The sequence below is a fragment of the Dermacentor andersoni genome, chromosome 7 (assembly GCF_023375885.2).
Source record: "Dermacentor andersoni chromosome 7, qqDerAnde1_hic_scaffold, whole genome shotgun sequence".
In the NCBI taxonomy this organism is placed as follows: Eukaryota; Metazoa; Arthropoda; class Arachnida; order Ixodida; family Ixodidae; genus Dermacentor; species Dermacentor andersoni.
Window position 1 is genome coordinate 175,783,927 of NC_092820.1, and position 18,778 is coordinate 175,802,704.

At 51.9% G+C, this 18,778-nt stretch overlaps 1 protein-coding gene across 1 annotated transcript in view; it reads left to right on the plus strand.

Annotated features, from left to right (window-relative positions):
• The first annotated feature begins 1,969 nt into the window (after positions 1–1,969).
• The window catches only part of LOC126533287 (polyamine-transporting ATPase 13A2-like), a 35,290-nt gene continuing 18,481 nt past the window's right edge, over positions 1,970–18,778 (plus strand). Inside the window, exons 1-2 of the mRNA XM_055071607.2 lie at positions 1,970–1,993; positions 3,324–5,590. Coding sequence (XP_054927582.2) covers positions 1,970–1,993; positions 3,324–5,590 — 2,291 coding nt within the window. The remainder of the gene's footprint in view (positions 1,994–3,323; positions 5,591–18,778) is intronic.

Here is an 18,778-nt window from a genome sequence, read left to right on the forward strand (position 1 = left end):
CTCGCTCAGCGAGCTTCGTCTGCTCCTGGGGAAAATGTCGCAGCACTGCGCGACTGAGGCAGAGAAAGAAGAAGTAGGGTGTGCGCGCGTGATCTCGGGGTACTCTGCGCTGGCTGGGCCTGGCCTGTAGCTTCCCTCTCGGACCTCGTTTCACCTTGTAAATAAGCATCACTCGTAACAATAAAATTACAGTTACATTGATTGTGTAACTGCCAGGTAAATCTATTTGCTAATTATCATAAAGGTTCTACCTCATCCCGACTTACTTTTTCGTTGAAGTTTTTCTCTCACCCCTTCCCTTTAACCTTGTCTTGTGTCCATATACTGGCTCATAACCACTGCGGGGGATTGGCCAAGAACCATGCTGTTTCAACTTATGCTTATTAGAATTATCAAAAACCTTTGACCGCCGGCTTCTTGGCCAATCCTTGGCCGACCCCCCCCCCCCCCCCCGTCCCCCCACACACACAGTGGGTAATCGCCACACGTGAAGCAAGCAAACAAGCAATTGGCGTCAACCAAAGCGATTATGCTCGGAGGCGAGGACGAGACCGAGGAGAAGGGCGCCCTGCGCGGCTGGCAACCCAGCGGCGGGTACGAGCCGCTGCGCTGGCTCCTCCTGCCCAAGGGCTGGGTGCTCCGGCTGGCAGCGTGGCGGTGTCCGCTAGCGCGGGCGTCGCTGGTCAGCTTGCACGACGGCGCGGGTCGCCTGCTGGCCGTGCACAGGGTGGCGCGCGACGGCACCTTCCGGCACCGCGGCGTCCGCTTCTGCTGGGACGGCGCCACATTCCGCGTGAGTCGGCTCGTTTGATCACGACCGCACACTGGTAGCCGAGCAAATTGTGACGCCGGTGTTGGACAACTGGGTACTGACAAGAGATGAAACTTGCCAAGGTTGACGACTGGGCGTGTTCGTATAGCATATTAAATAACGCGAGAGAGAATCGAAGCCGCTGAGATTGCGCGTTTGGGAAGTATGTGCGTAAGCACGCCCTCAGTCTCCCTTAGTGCAAAGGAATTAAATTTCCTCACGCGCTAATCTGAAATTTCGTATCCTGTTCCTTTTTTTGGCGATGTCGAGTGCAGCAAAAACGATCACATGACAAAGCCGGCTTGGCATTGGTAGATGACCATGTTTGTCAAAACATTTTTTTTGTCGCTACCGCCCTCCTCCCCTGAATATCTTCCTGTATTTATTCCACTGACAAGGGAATAAAACGATAGTTGCAAGTAGCGCTCTGTGGTGTGTGTTTCTCTTCTGTCGTCAAAATGTTGCGCAATCCAACCTCTAAAAGAAACTGACAAGAGGTTATTCCGTACCATAGAGTTCCTCACTATAACACCTAGAGGGAAGTCTGGCGCCACCGTCTATGGGAGTTTCTTAAGGGGGCACCGTGCCGGCATGGGAATGACGGTATTTGTGTCTGCGAGGCTCGTGTTGGCTGGTGTCGGAGGCTTCGTCTAAAACGTGGATATAGCTACACAAATAACGCGTTCTCACAGTAAAATCTTCATAAAACGTTTCCATTCACGCATATTACGTCTTTACTCACTTACAATGCATGACCAAGAGAAGAAAAGCAAGAACAGACGACAAACTGTTTCAAAGCGAGCGCGAACCCTGTCGACTGACTTGCAACTTTAGCGGCCCGCTGATACTTTTTACTTAACATATAGTCGTACACGCAATAACAAGTTCTCATAGTTACACAAAACATGTTTTTGCGTAATAATAAAGCTAAAACAGCTTTTCACGTGCTGTTTTAGCAGAAAATGAATCATTGTGACAGACGGAACGATGCTTGCCAAGCGCGTCTTCAAGGTGTCCTGTCTCTCCGAGAACGATGCCAATCCGAAGTCACAATATATCGGCATTCCCATGCATACCACAGCGCAGCAGCGCCAGATTTCCCTCTAGGTAATGTAGTGAGAAACTCTATGTTCCGTACGATATTGTATACACTGAAAGATGGCGACCTACCTGGCACGTGACGTAAGCACAACGTAAAACGGCATCTCTTGCCGCGTCATCACAGAAAGCACACATAAAATTATTTGTAGCTTTCAGTTCAAACGTAAAAAAAAATGATAACCTAAAGGCAAATGAAATTGTGGATGAAAAAACAACTTGCCGCCCAGTGGGAGCCCAACTCAAAACTTCCGCATTACCTTGCGGTTTGTATCGCGTTTCCAGACTCTATACTGTGGCGTTCTTTTGAATAAAGACTGAAATGCTTCGGCACTGGTCGCGGTATCGAGTCCCTCGGCGCAGCAGCCCGATTCTGTACACTATCGGCCGCGTACGATCACGGGCTGGCCAACGAGGGATTATTTCTCAGCGTTGGCACACACCGGTGCGCTAGCGACTGCAATCTCGGAGGCCACGCAAAAAAGAGCGCGCGCGCAATTAGATAGGCGCATCATAAGAATTTCCAGCGAAAATGCACAAATGAAGGAAGCAAATGAACAGAAAGACGCTGTCGGCGGGACAGAGAAGTAGGTGGAGTTCCTACGTCAGTCTTTACGATGACACACGCATGCGCTGCAGTATAGTTTTGCATTTCCAACGATATTTATTTATTTACGCTCTTGGTACCTTGCGCACCTTCAAACCGCCATAAAGGACGTCTTTCGGTCCACTTGCTTTGTTTTTTGTGGGTTTTTCTTTTTGCTGGAAATTCTTAGACTGCAGAGTCAACTAGCCCAACTTCCAGCTTTAAATGCCATTCGAAAGCGCAGCATGTCCAGAAGAAAGCGCTCGCAAAAAGGAGCCCGCGGCTGCAGTACACGGCTCATTCATGACGCGTTTCGGCGGTGGCTATTTCATTTCTCTTTACAGACCTTAAAACCAGATTACGCAATACGAAAATAGTGACTATACGTTATCAAGTGACACACTCTCAATAACTAATCTCCCACCACCAAATTACATTTGCACCACCACTTGAATGCCAATCGCATTAACGACGATAAACATCCCCACGAGACTCCTTTTGATTGCGTAATCTACGTACAGCTGAAGTTGCTTTTTTCTGTACCGTCCCTTTAACCGCGAGAAAGTCTGATTCTGACGTCATGTGTAGTCCTCCAGTGACATATGTCACCGTATCATCTCTCACTCGGAGAAGCACTGCGCAAAATCAACAACGGAGTGGGCGCGAATGGAACGAAAACACAGTAGACATGCGAAAGAGAACGCGCCCATCGAATGATGCGATTGGGAAATTTCTAGGGGAGCATGACGCGGAGCATGACGTAGTTTCAAGTCCCTGGGACGGGCCTTGTGCAGTCCAACCTAATTCGCATTACCCTGGCTCTTCCAGGAAGAACGAGGCCTAGACGATGGCCAGCTGACCTGCGGTCAACTCCTCGCCAGCACCGGGGTGCGCTCCGATCGTAGGTCAGCTCTGCTGCAGAAATATGGCCTGAACGAGTACACTTCCGTCGCGCGACGCTCTCGGATCCCGGGAACGCGATGGCTGGCGATTGGATCCTTCCTGTGGCTGCTGCGAAGTCATTACTTAACAGCCGGGATAGCAGCCTTCGTGGTCATCGCACTTTGGCTTTCACAAAGCTGCGAGTGCTTAATAGGCAGGTTCCGCTCCCGCCGCGTTGTCCACTCTCCTGCAACCCTAGCTCTACCAGATGCCGAGGAAGTCGAGTCCAGTCTGCTGGTTCCCGGCGACGTCATCGCCTTGAAGCAGGGAGACAGGGCACCCTGCGACATGGTGTTACTGTCCGGCGACTGCGTCGTAGACCAAGGCGACGTGGCATTGCCCCGCATGGCCGCCAGGTGGCCCTTGACAGCGCCGGAGTGCGAACTCTTTAGTGTCCACAAGCACCGAACAAGCGTCATCCTGCGCCCTTCCAGAATCGCCTGTTCGCGGGGCCAACTCCGCGCCGTCGTCCTGAGGACCGGTACCGCCACAGAAAGCGCCACGCTGTGCTCACGTCCGGAATGGCTGTACGTAGAAGACGAAGAAGGGCTCGGGCCGGCTCAGTGGGCAGTGGCGGCCGCTGCGTTTCTGCTCTCGCTACTGTTCTGGCTCGGCCGAGACCGCTTCACGTGGGATGAAGTGCTCCTCCGGGCGCTCAGCCTTCACCTGCTGCTGTTCCCTCCTCGAGCGCTCCTCGCCAACTGGCTTCTGGAGAAGGTCGCGGAGTCGGCTCTAGCCTCGGCTGGAGCGACGAGTTCGCGGAGCGCCCTCTTGTCGGTCGCCTGCTGGGGCAGAACGAGTCGTGTCGCCATCGACAGTGCGGGCGCGCTGCGCGAGGCCGCAGAGAAGTTGGCCGGTGTACTCCCTGCGGGGTGCCACGGTTTCGCGCCAGTCATCACACGCGGGCTGTCTCAGCTACCACGAGGACACCCGCTTCGATGGGCAGCGGCAGCCGTGGGGGCTGCGCTCTGGAAAGAAGGAAGCGACGCCATGGGACATCCGCACGAAGTGGCAACTTTCGCGGCCGCGGGCTCTGGCCTTAAAGCAGATGGTGACGGCTACGGCTTGGACACACCCCCAGAGTCCCCAGGACCACCGTTGAGGCTGGCTCCCTTTGTGAACCCCTTCTGGAGTACCCAGCGCCTCGACGAAGACCTGAGGGAGACCCGTGACCCACCGGATGTGATATCATCTGTCGTCGTAGAGGTGAGCCGAAGCTGCGAACCGCCTTGGACCAATGACTGCTGCGAAGGTAGCAAGGGAGACTATCAGCCTCGTGCTCCCTCTGTCAGTACCGTCCGAAGCCAGTGCACGAGCGTCGGGGAACGGCCGCCTTTAGCCGAGATTCCTCAAGTGCGAGTGCAGGCGCCCCCCAGCCGTTTTTCTCCGTATCCCGCCTTGTTAGCCGGTGCGCGGGCGATACGGCGCCTGTCGGGCCAAGTGGCAAACAGTTGCCCGCTGTGCCACAAGAAGCGGCCCCCGGCGCCGGAAGCGTCGAAGCCTGTGACGCCGGAGTTGCCAGAACCCGCGAGTACACGTCGCGACGACATGAAGCCAGTCATCGAAGAACACCAGGCACAGGACTTGCTCCGCGAGAGAAACGAGTGTCGAAGACTGTGCGTGCTAGAATGTGAGCCCCGTCGCGCGGGCAGGGATTGGACCACGATCGTGTACGAAACCAGAAACCACCGAGAGATCGTTTGCGTCGGTAGACCGGGTGACGTACTCCCGCTGTGCCAAGGCGATCACCCAGCGCCATGTAACGCAAAAGCCGTGTCGGCGTCGTTTCACGAACGCGGTTTCGGCATAGCCGCAATCGCTGGCAGAAGCTGTCTTGACGAGGGTTCTCGCGCCGACACCGCGAGAGACTGCGACTTGAACTTCGAAGGTCTGTTGTTCTTTGAACCCGTAATGAACCTGCAAGCTGCTCCCGCCGTTGAAGAGCTGCGGCGCATTGATCTCCGTCCAGTGGTCGTGGACGAGGCAAACGTCTACCGCTGCATCGCCGTAGCCCGCAGCACTGGCGTCGTGCTGCCCGATGAGCCACTCATGCTCGTGGCGACCCGCAAAACCGTGTTCGGAGGCCCCGCCGTCGACATTCGTATCCTGACGGCGCCCTCGCTCTTCGAGCTACCGAAACAAAAAGTAACAGCGTGCAATTCCTTCGTAATGTTATTCAGACTTAGCAGACGACGTCGTTGACGTCTGCCGGAATACAGTCGAATCTCGCTAGAACGAAGTCGTATCCGGCTTGGAAATACCTTCGTTATGTCCAATATAGGCCTTTATTTGTTAGATGCTATTAGCAAGAAACACATTAAATTCGTTATATCCGTGTTTGTTATATCACGGCTCGGCTACCTCTACCTGGCGGCGTTTTGCTACGCTGCCATAGCATGTCAGAAGCGAATTTTATGCAGCACAACTTTTCTGTAAAATCAAATTTGAAGAAATATTCGTGGTGATAATTGCCGCTACCAGCATTCAGCTTATATGCATTCGCATATAAGCGGTATGCTGTCAGTGGCTGCGACAAATATTCTGCCCGTTAGACTAAACACAATGTCGCCAGCAGCGCTGCTTTTAATTCGCCTCTACCTCATCTGGTGCAGGCAGTGCGTCAAATGTTTAGCTATAGCTGCTAGCGCAGGCGAGCACCAACTTTTGTGAAACCCAGCGCCTTACGACGGAGTGAATTTGCGAGGCGATGGAGGTAATGACGCGTGCTCGCCAAGTGCGGGCAGGTCATCTACCGTCTCGCAAGTTCACTCCGTCGTAAGGCTTCACAAAAGCCGGCGCTCGTACGGACCACGATCGGCCAGCTTTACGTGACCGATTGATCCTTCTGTGTGTCGCTTCTCGTGTAGGGTCCTGTTTCATGATTTCGCACGACTAGCAATACGTGTCCCTCTCTCCTATGCTAAACCTGTCTATTAAACATATGTAGTCGCATACAGAAGACGACAACGCCAACTGTTGTTGGCCAGCCTGGATCAAAAATTGCGGGCGATGACTGCGCATAAACATAACTATTGCATGACAGTAAAGTTGTGACCTTTGTGGTGTATAAGCATTCTACTAGATTACACGTTAGATAGCATGCATGGAAATAAACAAAATAGTACGCGTCGACATTAGTGGTAAACCATTTAAATAACCGCTTCGCATAGATTCCAACATGTGCGTTGCATCTGCATATATATATATATATATATATATATTGCCACATCTCGTACGCGGTACTGTAAGAGTTGTAGGACGATGTCACCGCTGGCATCCAGTTGTTAGGGTTGTAGTCGGGCATGAAATATGTGGTAGCTGGCCTATGCCGTCGTCCAACTCACCCACGCTTGGGACGTGGTTGTAGGGAGGAACTTGCTCTGATCGAGAACGAGGAATATGGGTTTATTTACAGTATTTACATGCGAACGTTACAGTTCATCAGTCTAACACGACTGCCAGAGGAATGCACACTCAGCAGCCGCACAACAGCTGCTTATAAACACTCTGTCCTACCTAGATCCCTAGGTGAGGGAAACCGACTGTTCACCACCAATTCGTAGCGTCCAACGTCGTAGTCGACCCGCCTTTTAGGGGGAGGGTTACACACACTTCCACACAGGTTTTACTGACCACGTCGAGGAGAGTGGGTTCTCGTGGTCACGGTGCTTGACCCGAGCAGGCGTCTCTTAATCCCGAGCTGACCTCGTACAGCGGCCGCCTCGGCTGTCCATTGTTTGGCGTCTTCAAAGGCTCACGAGAAAGCACCGCAAAGCATCTCCTTCCATATATTCCCCCTGCTTCATTCGAACCGTGAAGGCGTTGGCGATTTCACTGACAATAATTGGTCCGCCGATCGCGTTGAGTCATAGCGGCGCCGAGGGGGTGTTGACGCGGCACATCGTCGTCCCTACGAAACGAGTCACCGCGGCAGGTGATGAAGACTTCCGTGGTCTCTTCGGGGAAGCTCGCCACGCTCGCAGCTGCAGCTGGCTGAGAAAACTTTGCATCTCGGCACCTCTGCAGGCCGTTCCTAACAGCACGTAGAGGAAGGCCAAGATCTTGCGCATTGCGGAAGAGAAGACGAGGTCCCTGCGCGATCGTTTTTCAGTTTGCCTGCAATTAAAGTGTCCTGCCCTGTTTTATCAGTTCCTGCTGCTTGTGAATGGTGACACTGGTGGAGACACTGGGTAAATTTTGGGACGCCTGTCAACAGCCCTACATGAAACCCAGGACGTTTTCCGCATGTCGAAACACCCGTTCACCGCGCCAGCCGTCGCCTACTAGGCTTAAGCCCAGAATTTGGTCCCCTACCAAGAAGTCTGCCTGTTACCACGAGTGCCCAAGCCATGGCAGACCCAGCCCCTGCAAAGGTGACGCTTTTGACTCCTCGATCTCCCGTGAGCTTCCACGGCAATGCCAACGAGGATGCAGAAGACTGGCTCTAGGAATACGAGCACGTATCCAACTATGAGTGGCATGCTGTACAGAAGCTATCCTATGTGTATTTCTCTCTTGAATATGAAGCCCGCGCGTGGTTCGTAAATCGCGAAGGAATCTGGCCAAGCTGGGATGAGTTCCGCCGCCAGTTCCTCCATACGTTCGGGAGCACCGAAACGCGGGACCATGTGCGCAGCGTCTTCTCGAATCACGGATTCAAGAGCCGAATGAAACTGCTGCCATGTTTGCTGAGGACATGACTCGTCTTTGTCGTCGTACAGATTCCGATGTGCCCGAGGCAAAAAAACTCAGCCACCTCATGCGCGGCGCAAAGGAGCAGCTGTTTGCCGGTCTTGTGCGGAACTCGCCTACGAGCGTCGATGAATTTATTCAAGAATCAACGGCCATAGAGCGCGCGTTACACCTACGTAGCCGCCAGTAGGATCACCTGACGAGCACTGGACCGGCAAGCGCCGCAGCAGTGACGGTCACAGACGAGGGTTCCTTGCGCCGGCTGATACGCGAAATTGTTCAGGAAGAAATTAAGAAGCTCACTGTCACGCCAAATGAATGCACAGCTGCGTCGGTGGTTGTGCGTCAAGAAATAAAGCAAGCGTTTGCGGCTCCCGAGCCAAATTCCCAGACGTGGCAGCCCAGCTACGCAGATGTCCGTCGACCGCCACCTCCGGTGCCGACGCCGCAGTATCACCAGCAGTAGGCACCGGCATCACCTTGGTACCATAGGGAACAACCGACGCGACCATCGCTTCGCAGAACCGACATTTGGCGCACAGCTGACTACAGGCCCTTGCGCTTCCACTGAGGGGAAGCGAGCCACATCTGCCGTCATTGCCCTTACCGCGTCGAATGGTACCAAGCGTTCCCATCGACTCCTTCTCATCGTGCTTTTGACGGCAACCGAGCGAACATCGACGCGAATTCGACGAGCTGGCAAGCCGATTCTACCGGTTACCGGGACATCGTGTTCCAGCGGCAAGACACAGTTCCAACGACGTGGTCCGAGGGCTATCTCCCAGCCCACGCTGGGGAAACTGGAGGCCGCGACCTCAGGGGGGAAGGTTGCCACACGTCGAAGTGCCGAAAATCCCCTATTGCCGTCGAACGAGAAGCCGATACAGCAGGATGATTTGACGATGGACGAGATTGTTAGCGCCGATGTTTCTGTATCAATTGATGGCCACGACGTGACCGCGCTAGTAGACACTGGCGCGGACCTTTCAATCGTAACTGAAAAACTGGCGGATAGGCTTCGCAAAGTGAAAATGGAATGGTCAGGGCCGCACATTAGAGGTGCTGGAGGCCAGCTACTGACACCGACTGGCAAGTGTACTGCAAGGGTCAACATAGGGGATTCGTCATTCGTCGCAAATTTTGTTAGTCTCCCCGTCTGCTGCAAAGATGTAATCTTAGGTATGGACTTCTTACGCGAGTACGGCGCCGTCATCAACATAAGAGAAGGTATACTAACCTTTTTTTTGGGAGGAAAGTGCAGGATGTTAGATACGGGGCCGTTTCCTGAGCCTACTTCGAGTTCCCCAGACCTCATCGAATCGCACCACAGCTAATTAAGGAGCGCAGAAACACGGATACCACATTCCTGAGGCACGGCACGTGCAAACAAGTTGGCGGACGTCCCACTTCGTGTGCAGCCGGTGGAGCTATTCACTGCTTGACTCTTCCCGAAAGTGAAGCGAGAGCCTGGCACTGTGGCGGGTAAAGTGGATCCCGAAGCAAAACGGCTGTAATGCGCCGTGAAAACCTGGCTGCGTCGCCCCCCCATCCGCCTATTGTGACGGCGCCTTGCAAGTCAGCAAGGCAAGACCGCAGGGAGAAGAAAGCCCTCGGACAAACACACGAGCAGCGACTCTCTTCGCCGGGTGTGACTCCATCGCACGGGCGCCTACCATTGGCCGAAAATGACGTCACCCGAGCCGGCTCGCCGATTGGCCGAAAATGGCGTCACCTGAGCGGGCTATCCCATTGGCTGAACGTGACGTGTCTTCGAGACACCGAAGGGCTTAAAAGACGCAGACCGGGAGCAGCAGGAGAGCATTCCTAGAGGATTCTTTGAGCATTCCTAGAGCATTCCTTGATTCATCTCTTTGGAGCTTCTTGCCACGGGCCGCAGCGTCCGAGTTGCTGCCGGCCCGTAATGACTTTAAGACTGTTAATTGACTCTCACTGTAAATAATGTAAATAAACCTCCCAAGTTTTCATCCCGACGTCCTCCTCAACTCCTACAAGGACTACAACACAAGTCTTTGCGCATCATAGCTAGACGACGTGACCGTACCACCGTTACCTTGCCGTCAGGTGCGACACAGAGTACGATGGGGAAGGTATTGCCAAGCAGATAACTACGCTTTTGCTCACTCAAGGTATTGCCACGCTCAGAAGTCTCGTCAAAGTAATGCACGGGCAAACAGAACTACTGCTGACAAACTTCAGCAAGTAACGACGACACATTGCAAAAGGCGCGGCAGTTGCTTACCTCGACGAGATTGCGGAATTCGGCGAATGCTTTGCATTACAACAAGGAGAGCAATCTGCTTCGGCACCGTTACCTGTTCTTGACGTGAGCGTGAGCTTATCACCAGCGGGAAGACAGCGCCTTGTGGACCTGCTTCACCAGTTTCGCGATTGCTTCTCGTCGACATCCAGAGTTGGTCAGACGCCACTGAAGAAGCACCGGATTATCACGGAGGAGACAGCGAGAATAAACCGACAAAACCCGTACCGTATAGCACCAAAAGAACGCGAAGCGATCCGAGAGCAAGTGAAGAAAATGCTCGACGACGACGTTATCCAACCATCAAAAAGCCCGTGGGCATCGCCGTTAGTGATGGTCAAAAAGAAAGACGGCAGTCTACGTTTTTGTGTCGACTACCGTAAGCTGAACCGGGTGACAAAGAAAGATGTATACCCACTACCGCGTATCGACGATTCTCTCGAGAGGCTGAGGCATGCCCGCTACTCCTCGTTGATGGACTTCAAGATATTGGCAAATCGAGGTTGAGGAGAGAGACAGAGAAAAGACTGCTTTCGTAACGCCTGATGGCCTTTATGAATTCAAGGTCCTGCCTTTCGGTTTACGCTCAGCTTCAGCAACTTTTCAGCGACTCATGGATATGGTTCTGTCAGGCCTGAAGTGGCAGAGATGCCTAGTATCCTCGACGACCTCATAGTTTTTTCGGAAACGTAAGAGGAACACATGAGAAGGCTGCTGGCGGTGCTACAAACGATCCGGTCCGCCGGCTTAACACTGAAAGCAGAAAAGTGTCACTTTGGTTTCGAGGAACTCCAGTTCTTAGGTCATGTTGTGAGTCATCAAGGCGTTCACCCTGACCCCGACAAGATCACGGCCGTCGCAAAGTTTCTAACGCCAACGGATAAGAAGGCAGTGAGGCGTTTCCTAGGTCTCTGCTCGTATTACCGAAGGTTTATAGCCAATTTTTCACATATAGCTTCACCGTTAACGCGCCTTACAAGAGAAGACGTTACCTTCGTATGGGGCGAAGAAGAACAAGCAGCGTTTAATGATCTCCGACAGCGCTTGCAAACACCTCCTTTACTGGTTCACTTTGACGAGGACGCTCCTACCGTGATTCATACGGACGCCAGCAACGTAGGTCTTGGCGCTGTGCTCGTGCAGTGGCAAGACTCAGCCGAGAGAGTCATCGCACACATAAGCAGGACGCTCTCACGTGCTGAGTATAATTACTCAACCACAGGAAAGGAATGCCTTGCGGTGGTATGGGCAGTTATGAAGTTTCGCCAGTATCTCTATGGCCGTTCCTTCAGTGTTGTCAGCGATCATCACTCACTTTGCTGGCTGACCAACTTGAAGGATCCGTCCGGTCGACTAGCGCGTTGGAGCCTAAGGCTTCAAGAATTCGATCTGACAATGACGTACAAGTCCGGACGAAAGCACTCCGACGCCGACTGCATTTCAAGGTCACCGATTGAGCAAGAAGTCACAGAAGATGACGAAGACACGGCTTTTATAGGTGTTCTAGACACGGTCACGATTGCTCGTCAGCAGCGGGAATACAGCGAACTGATTCCGCTTATTGAATTTTTAGAAGGCCAGATTACAAGCGCGCCCAAAACATTTGCAAGGAGCCTGCCATCATTCTTCTTCCGTAATGATGTTATTTACAAGAACTTCTCTGCAAGCGGAAGCAGCCGCCTACTTGTCGTCCCAACGTGCCTCCGTCATGAGGTCTTGCAAGCCTGCCACGATGAACCGACATCTGGCCACCTCGACTACACGCGAACACTGGCCCGAGTCAAATATTACTGGCCAAGGATTGCCACCTTTGTGAAACATTACGTGCGCACGTGCCTCGATACCACCATACATGAAACCACCATACATACATGAAACCAGCTGGGCTACTACAACCAGTCCAAGTGCCCACGACCCCATTTGCCCAAATCGGGATGGACCTTCTCGGACCATTCCCGACATCCAATACTGGCAATAAGTGGGTAATAGTTGCCACCGATTACCTGACACGCTATGCAGAAACCAAGGCCCTTCCAAGTGACACCGCAGTCGAAGCAGCGCGATTCTTTACTGAAAACGTGGTTCTAAGGCACGGTGCACCAGCGGTGATAATAACGGACAGAGGGACTGCCTTTACGGCTACACTCCTAAAGACATTGCTTAGCCTCAACGGCACGGCTCACCGAAAGACCACAGCCTATCACCCGCAAACGAACGGCCTAACAGAACGCTTGAAAAAGACTATCGCCGACATGCTGAGTATGTACGTAGACGTGGAGCACGAAAATTGGGATGACATTCTACCGTACATCACATTCGCTTACAACACTGCCCAACAGGAAACAACGCGAGAGACACCATTTAGCCTTCTTCGTGGCCGTGAAGTGACGAGGATGCTCGATGCGATGTTGCTACATGACTGCGGTGATATATAGGCACGGACGCTGAAGCTTTCACTCAACGTGATGAAGAAGTGAGACAACTCGCTCGCGTCAAAATCGCCCGACAACAGGACTATGACGCTCGACACTACAATCTACGGCGCCGCTACATCACATATCAGCCAGGCGACAAAGTATCGGTTTGGAGTCCCATCCGTCGGCGAGGGCTTTCAGAAAAGCTACTTAGGCGGTACTTTGGCCCGTAAAAGGTTTTACGGCACCTCAGCGACATGAACTATGAGGTCATCCCTCACAGCCTTGCTTCCTCCAGGCAGCGTCCACTAGAAGTCGTGCACATTGTGCGCATGAAGCCCTATTGTTCGGAATGAAGTGCCCACACCACATCTGACACATCTTCCTGCCGTTAGGTGAGCATCGGGACGATGCTCTCTCTGGAGGGAGGCAAATGCCACATCCAGTATACGGCACGTAGAGGAAGGCGAAGATCTCGTGCATTGCGGAAGAGGTCCCTGCGCGATCGTTTTTCAGTTGGCCTGCAATTAAAGGGTCCTGCCCTTCTTTATGAGTTCCTGCTGCTTATGAATCGAGACACAATATATATATATATATATATATATATATATATATATATATATATATATATATATATATATATATATCTTTTTTTCTTGCTTAGACTGTATGAAGCGAGCTTCGTCGGTAATCGAACGCGCGATTTAAAGAGACACTAAAGCGAATAATAATTTGACCTGCATTTGTAAATTAACCTTTTACAATGCCAAAGAAAAAGACGCTCTCTTACAGTGCCTGGTACAAGCCAGAAGAGACACAAAAACGAACGAAGGGTGGCGAGTCGGGCCTTATTCCCATTCCATTCCGGAAAGATTGCACTCCATCTAAATCCTCGGAGTGGTCAGGGTTGGACCACTCCTGTAGTGGCAGCTGCGCCGATCCATTCCACTCCTCTAATCGCAGTAAATGAAACGCTTTCTCTATAAGTGTTTACTAATTGCAGCGTTAAAGGGCAACTCCGGCTATTTTTCGGTGTTAACGGATGTCGATGAAATTCGCTGGGTACGTTCCTCTGAACACTTCCATCATGTCCTAAAAAAAGCAGGTTTGAGAGTTGCGCAGATTTTTTACAAATTAATTTAATTGCCTCGAACACCCTACCTTGCCTCCTCAGTTACAGGCCACATTGTGCATGAGGTCAGAAATGTTCCATGAAGCATGCCGGGATCATGCAGACGACAGCGACGAGAGCGTCGAGGAGTGGACGATCGTGAGCTAGTGCATGGCTTGAGGAGTTGCTGTAGCGAGAAGTTGTGTTCCCTGTAGACGTACGCTGCACGGAACTTCAGCCCTCACCATCCGCACACAGTTTGAGCCGATGCCGATCGCGTTCAGCCGAGGTTAAGCCTATATGTCACAGTCGCGTAGTTCATGCGTCTGCCGCTGGCGGGCCTGAGCGACTGACATGAAGCTAATTAAGCCATCAGGATGACGAAAACTACTACTGCAGTTCAGTTTTGACGATACGGATTTGAAATAAACCATTCGTCATTTCGTACAGTGCACACAAAAAAAAAAAAAGCGAGAAGCGACGACACGGAGCAGTATCAACATCGGTACGTTGCCGTTTTCGACGGAAAGCTGCCCGCAGCACTCACCGGCACTTACCTAAATTAAATGCGACTACGAAGATGGGTGTATTTTTACGTATTGTCATGCCGACTCGTTATTTAGTTTCCGAGGTGCACTGCTTGCCTCGTATCCCAAATGGGCAGCAAGCATAGGCCCCTCGATACAGCAGCGTAAACAACCACCTCGTTCAGCTGCCAACGATGTCTATATATACTATATACTGGCATCGGCATTTCCGGGATAAACTACGCGTTCTCTAAATGAACGATCATACGCGCAAACTCCTTATCTATGGCCACTTTACGGAACATTAGTGTGCATGAAGAGAATACGAAGAATGATAAGTTTATGCCCAGTATACCCTCCCGTACAGTACTACAGTCTCCCGCTCGCTGTTTTCGAAGGTGCGTGGTCGCTCATATCAGCGCGATTCAGAGTGATGGAACGGTGCTTACATGCACAAAATGTGCCTGTTTTTATATGTTCTGACATTATTTGATGTCAACGGTGAGTCGCTGATCCTGCCGATGTAAACAAATGCACCGTTCGGTGCGTTGGACTGTCAGCGGCGTTCTTGCGGGATTCATATGCGGAAGGTCGTGCTCCACATCTTACAGTGAGCATGCGAAGCGTTTCTCTGAGAAGGGGTAAAACACCTAAAATATCAATCACCACGTATAATTAAATCAGTGGTTTGGGCTACCCTTTGTCTTCATGTTGCAGCACGATATGTAGCGCATGGGCGCTGGCTCTCGTGGTGGCGGGTCGAATGGGAACGGCAATTCGGGGCTATCGAATTCGTCAGAATCATATCTGTCAATATTTGACAGATCCGAAGAGCTGGTGCAGCTGACATTGTCAACCGAACGTCCGGCGCGGTCACGATTCAGCGCCAATTCAGGCAGCGAAGAGCGTGTGCTCTTCGCTGCCAGCGGGCGAGACCGGCATGCCTTGCGCGCCTTTCTTCCCGGTGGAAACACTCGTGACGTCACACGAAGAGGTTTCGGTTTCGTTTTTCCGCTTATTTGAAATTATTTTCGAATTTGCGAAACAATTCTATCAGACGCGTGACAAAGGGGTCTCGGGAACCTAAATATTCCATTACTTTGACATGGTCAAAAAATCGCCGGAGTTGCAATTTAACAACGTTAGAAATAATGTTACATGCCATTTCTTTTTTCGCGTACGTAATATCATTCGGTTCGCTTGAAAAGTGAACGAATTGCTATAATGTTCAGGACCGTATTTTTTATTTCATATGTAGTGGCATATTTTAACGGGCATAATTTCTTTCCGGCATAACTCTGTGACCACTTGTTAATCGCGCCTCCTGGGCTGCAGTGCGCGTACAAAATCCCCGTGGACTCAAGCAATGCGCAACTGTTTGCGACTCCATCCTGCTGGCGTCGTAAAACCAAGCATTCCACTCCATTCCGTGACGCGTGCTTGCCCCTCACCCTTCCTGCCCAGCTCGCCTAGACGTCACGGATTTTGGCGGTGTCAGCTCGGGCCTATAGTTAGCGTTTTATCGGTACGGATTTACTACCCTCTAAAGAGGCAAAGGCTTAACTGGAAATGACGTCAGACTGACGTACCGGTACTTGGACGTCAGCGCGAAATTTGATTAAACTTTGACTTTAATGTTCTCTTCTAAAGACCGACTTATAAGCGCGAACTTACCAATGCAGTTCCAAAAGAACACACCTTTAGTGTCCCCGTAAGGTCAGCGAACAAAGAAAAACCTCCGCCGTTTCGATCAACTCACGTTGGCTCAGGCCCACTGTGTTATAACGCCGCGCTCCGCGGCAAGGTTGCCAGGTTTGGCGATTTCTCCCCAAATCGGCTACTTTTAGAGGCTTCTGGCGACCGAAAATTGTTCCTGGAGACTTGGCTACTTTCTGGCAACCTTTGGTGGTGGTAATTCGTATAGGTAGTGCGCGAATCACACTTCCCCCGACGATCCCCTCGAAGCAACTTCAGGAGCTGAAAATATATCAAGCCGCCATATCGTGAGTGGGCCCATTGGGCTTGTCCTGGGCTGTTCAGGACGGCCCAAGGTGATTCATATTGTCACGTGGTAATCACCGTAAAGAACAGTTGCAATACTGTGAAAGACGAAACTAACGTTTATTGGGCGAACCTGTGCCCACAAAAACAGGCTACGCTCAAAGAACGGCGACAGCGGCGAACACAGTCGGCGATCGTCTAAATCTGATCAGCGAGTCAAGCGCGTCGGCTTTTATAGAGCAGTCGTCGAATGTTCCAGAGTAATCGCTGGGACCCGCGTGCCTTCCACAAAGTTCTACACCATTCGCGTCGCGCATACATGCAATCAGATTACACAAGGTTCGGCGACAACAGACAGCGGATAGAAGCATCGATAACATTCTAGAAACTGCGCTGAGCGATAACATTTCTTAGACGGTAAAAGCGCTCACCCGTAAAAGATAAACGAGTTCACGTGTCAATTCCCCCCTCTCAAAAGGCATCGTCCCGATATTACAAACATAACAGGAGAGTGAAACACAAAAGGACACTTATTAAACAAAGTAACAACAAAAAAACAAAAGTCCAAGGTGACACAGTCAAAAAAAAAAAAAAAAGGAATTCCAATGTTCAGCTATGCGAAGTCCCCAAATTTCATTAGCGCTGGTGGAACAACTTAAGTCGCACAACATGAACTACTTCAGGTCTTCCGCGGCGCCGCTGTGATAGCGAAATGCCGTTTGGCACGACCTCATAGTCGAGGGCCCTAATGCGTCGGATGACCTTGTATGCTCCGAAATAGCGGCGTAAAAGCTTCTCGCTAAGTCCTCGTTGGCGTATAGGTGTCCAAACCCAAACACGGTAGCCGGGCTGGTACTCGACGTTGCGTCGTCGAAGGTTGTAGTGTCGGTCCTCTGCTGGTTCTTGATCCGTAGGCGGGAGAGCTGTCGGGCTTCTTCGGCGCGTTGGAGATAGGTGACGACGTCAAGATTCTCTTCGTCGCAGCATGGCGTCGAGAGTAGTCGTCGGATTCCTGCCGTAAACCAGCTTGAACGGTGTGATCTGTGTTGTTTCTTGCACCGCCGTGTTGTAAGCAAAGGTTACGTACGGCAGGACCGCGTCCAACGTCTTGTGCTCGACGTCGACGTACATTGCTAGCATGTCGGCGAGGGCTTTGTTCAGGCGCTCCGTCAGACCATTCGTCTGTGGGTGGTAGGCAGTTGTCCTCCTGTGGCTTGTCTGGCTGGCTGTATTGCGGAATGGTTTGGGTGAGCTCCGCTGTAAAGGCCGTTCCTCTGTCGGTGATGAGGACTTTTGGGGCACCATGTCGCAGCAGGATGTTCTCGACGAAGAATTTCGCCATTCGGCTGCGCTGCCTTTCGGTGGAGCTTTAGTTTCAGCGAAGCGGGTGAGACAGTCCGTCGCCACGACGATCCACTTATTTCCGGTGTTGATGTCGGAAACTGTCCCAACAAATCCATCCCGATCTGCTGAAATCGTCGGCAAGGCGATTCGATCGGCTGTAATAATCCCGCTGGCCTTGTCGGTGGTGTCTTGCGTCGCTGACAGTCTCGGCATCTCTTGACGTAACGGGCGACGTCGGCGGTCAGACGCGGCCAGTAATACCTTTTCTGTATCCTCGACAGCGTCCGGGAGAGTCCCATATGCCCAGCGGTTGGATCGTCATGTAGAGCGTGCAGTACTTCTGGACGCAGCACTAACGGAACAACAAGAAGGTAGTTGGCGCGGACTGGTGAGAACTTCTTCACGAGCAGGTTGTTTTGTAGCGTGAAAGAAGACTATCCGCGCTTAGATGCCCTGGAGACAACGTCGGTGTTCCCTTCCAAATACTCGACGAGGCCTCTTAGTTCCGGGTCTGCTCGTTGCTGTTTAGTGAAGTCTTCCGCGCTTATTATTCCAAGGAAGGCATCGTCGTCCTCGTCATCTTGCGGCGGGATATCGATGGGGGCGCGTGACAGGCAGTCGGCGTCAGTGTTTTCGTCCGGACTTGTAGATTACCGTGACGTCATATTCTTGCAGCCTGAGGCTCCCCCGTGCCAGCTGTTCTGAAGGGTACTTTACGTTAGCTAGCCAACACAACGCGTGATGGTCGCTGACGACTTTGAATGGCCTGCCATATAGGTAGGGTCGGAATTTTGCTGTAGCCCAAATGATGGCGAGGCATTCATTTTCGGGCGTCGAAAAGTTCCCTTCCGCTTTTGACAGCGACCGGCTAGCGTAAGCTACCACACGTTCAAGTCCGTCTTTCCTCTGGATTAGGATGGCACCGATGCCTAGGATACTGGCGTCAGTATGGATTTCTGTATCGGCGTCTTCGT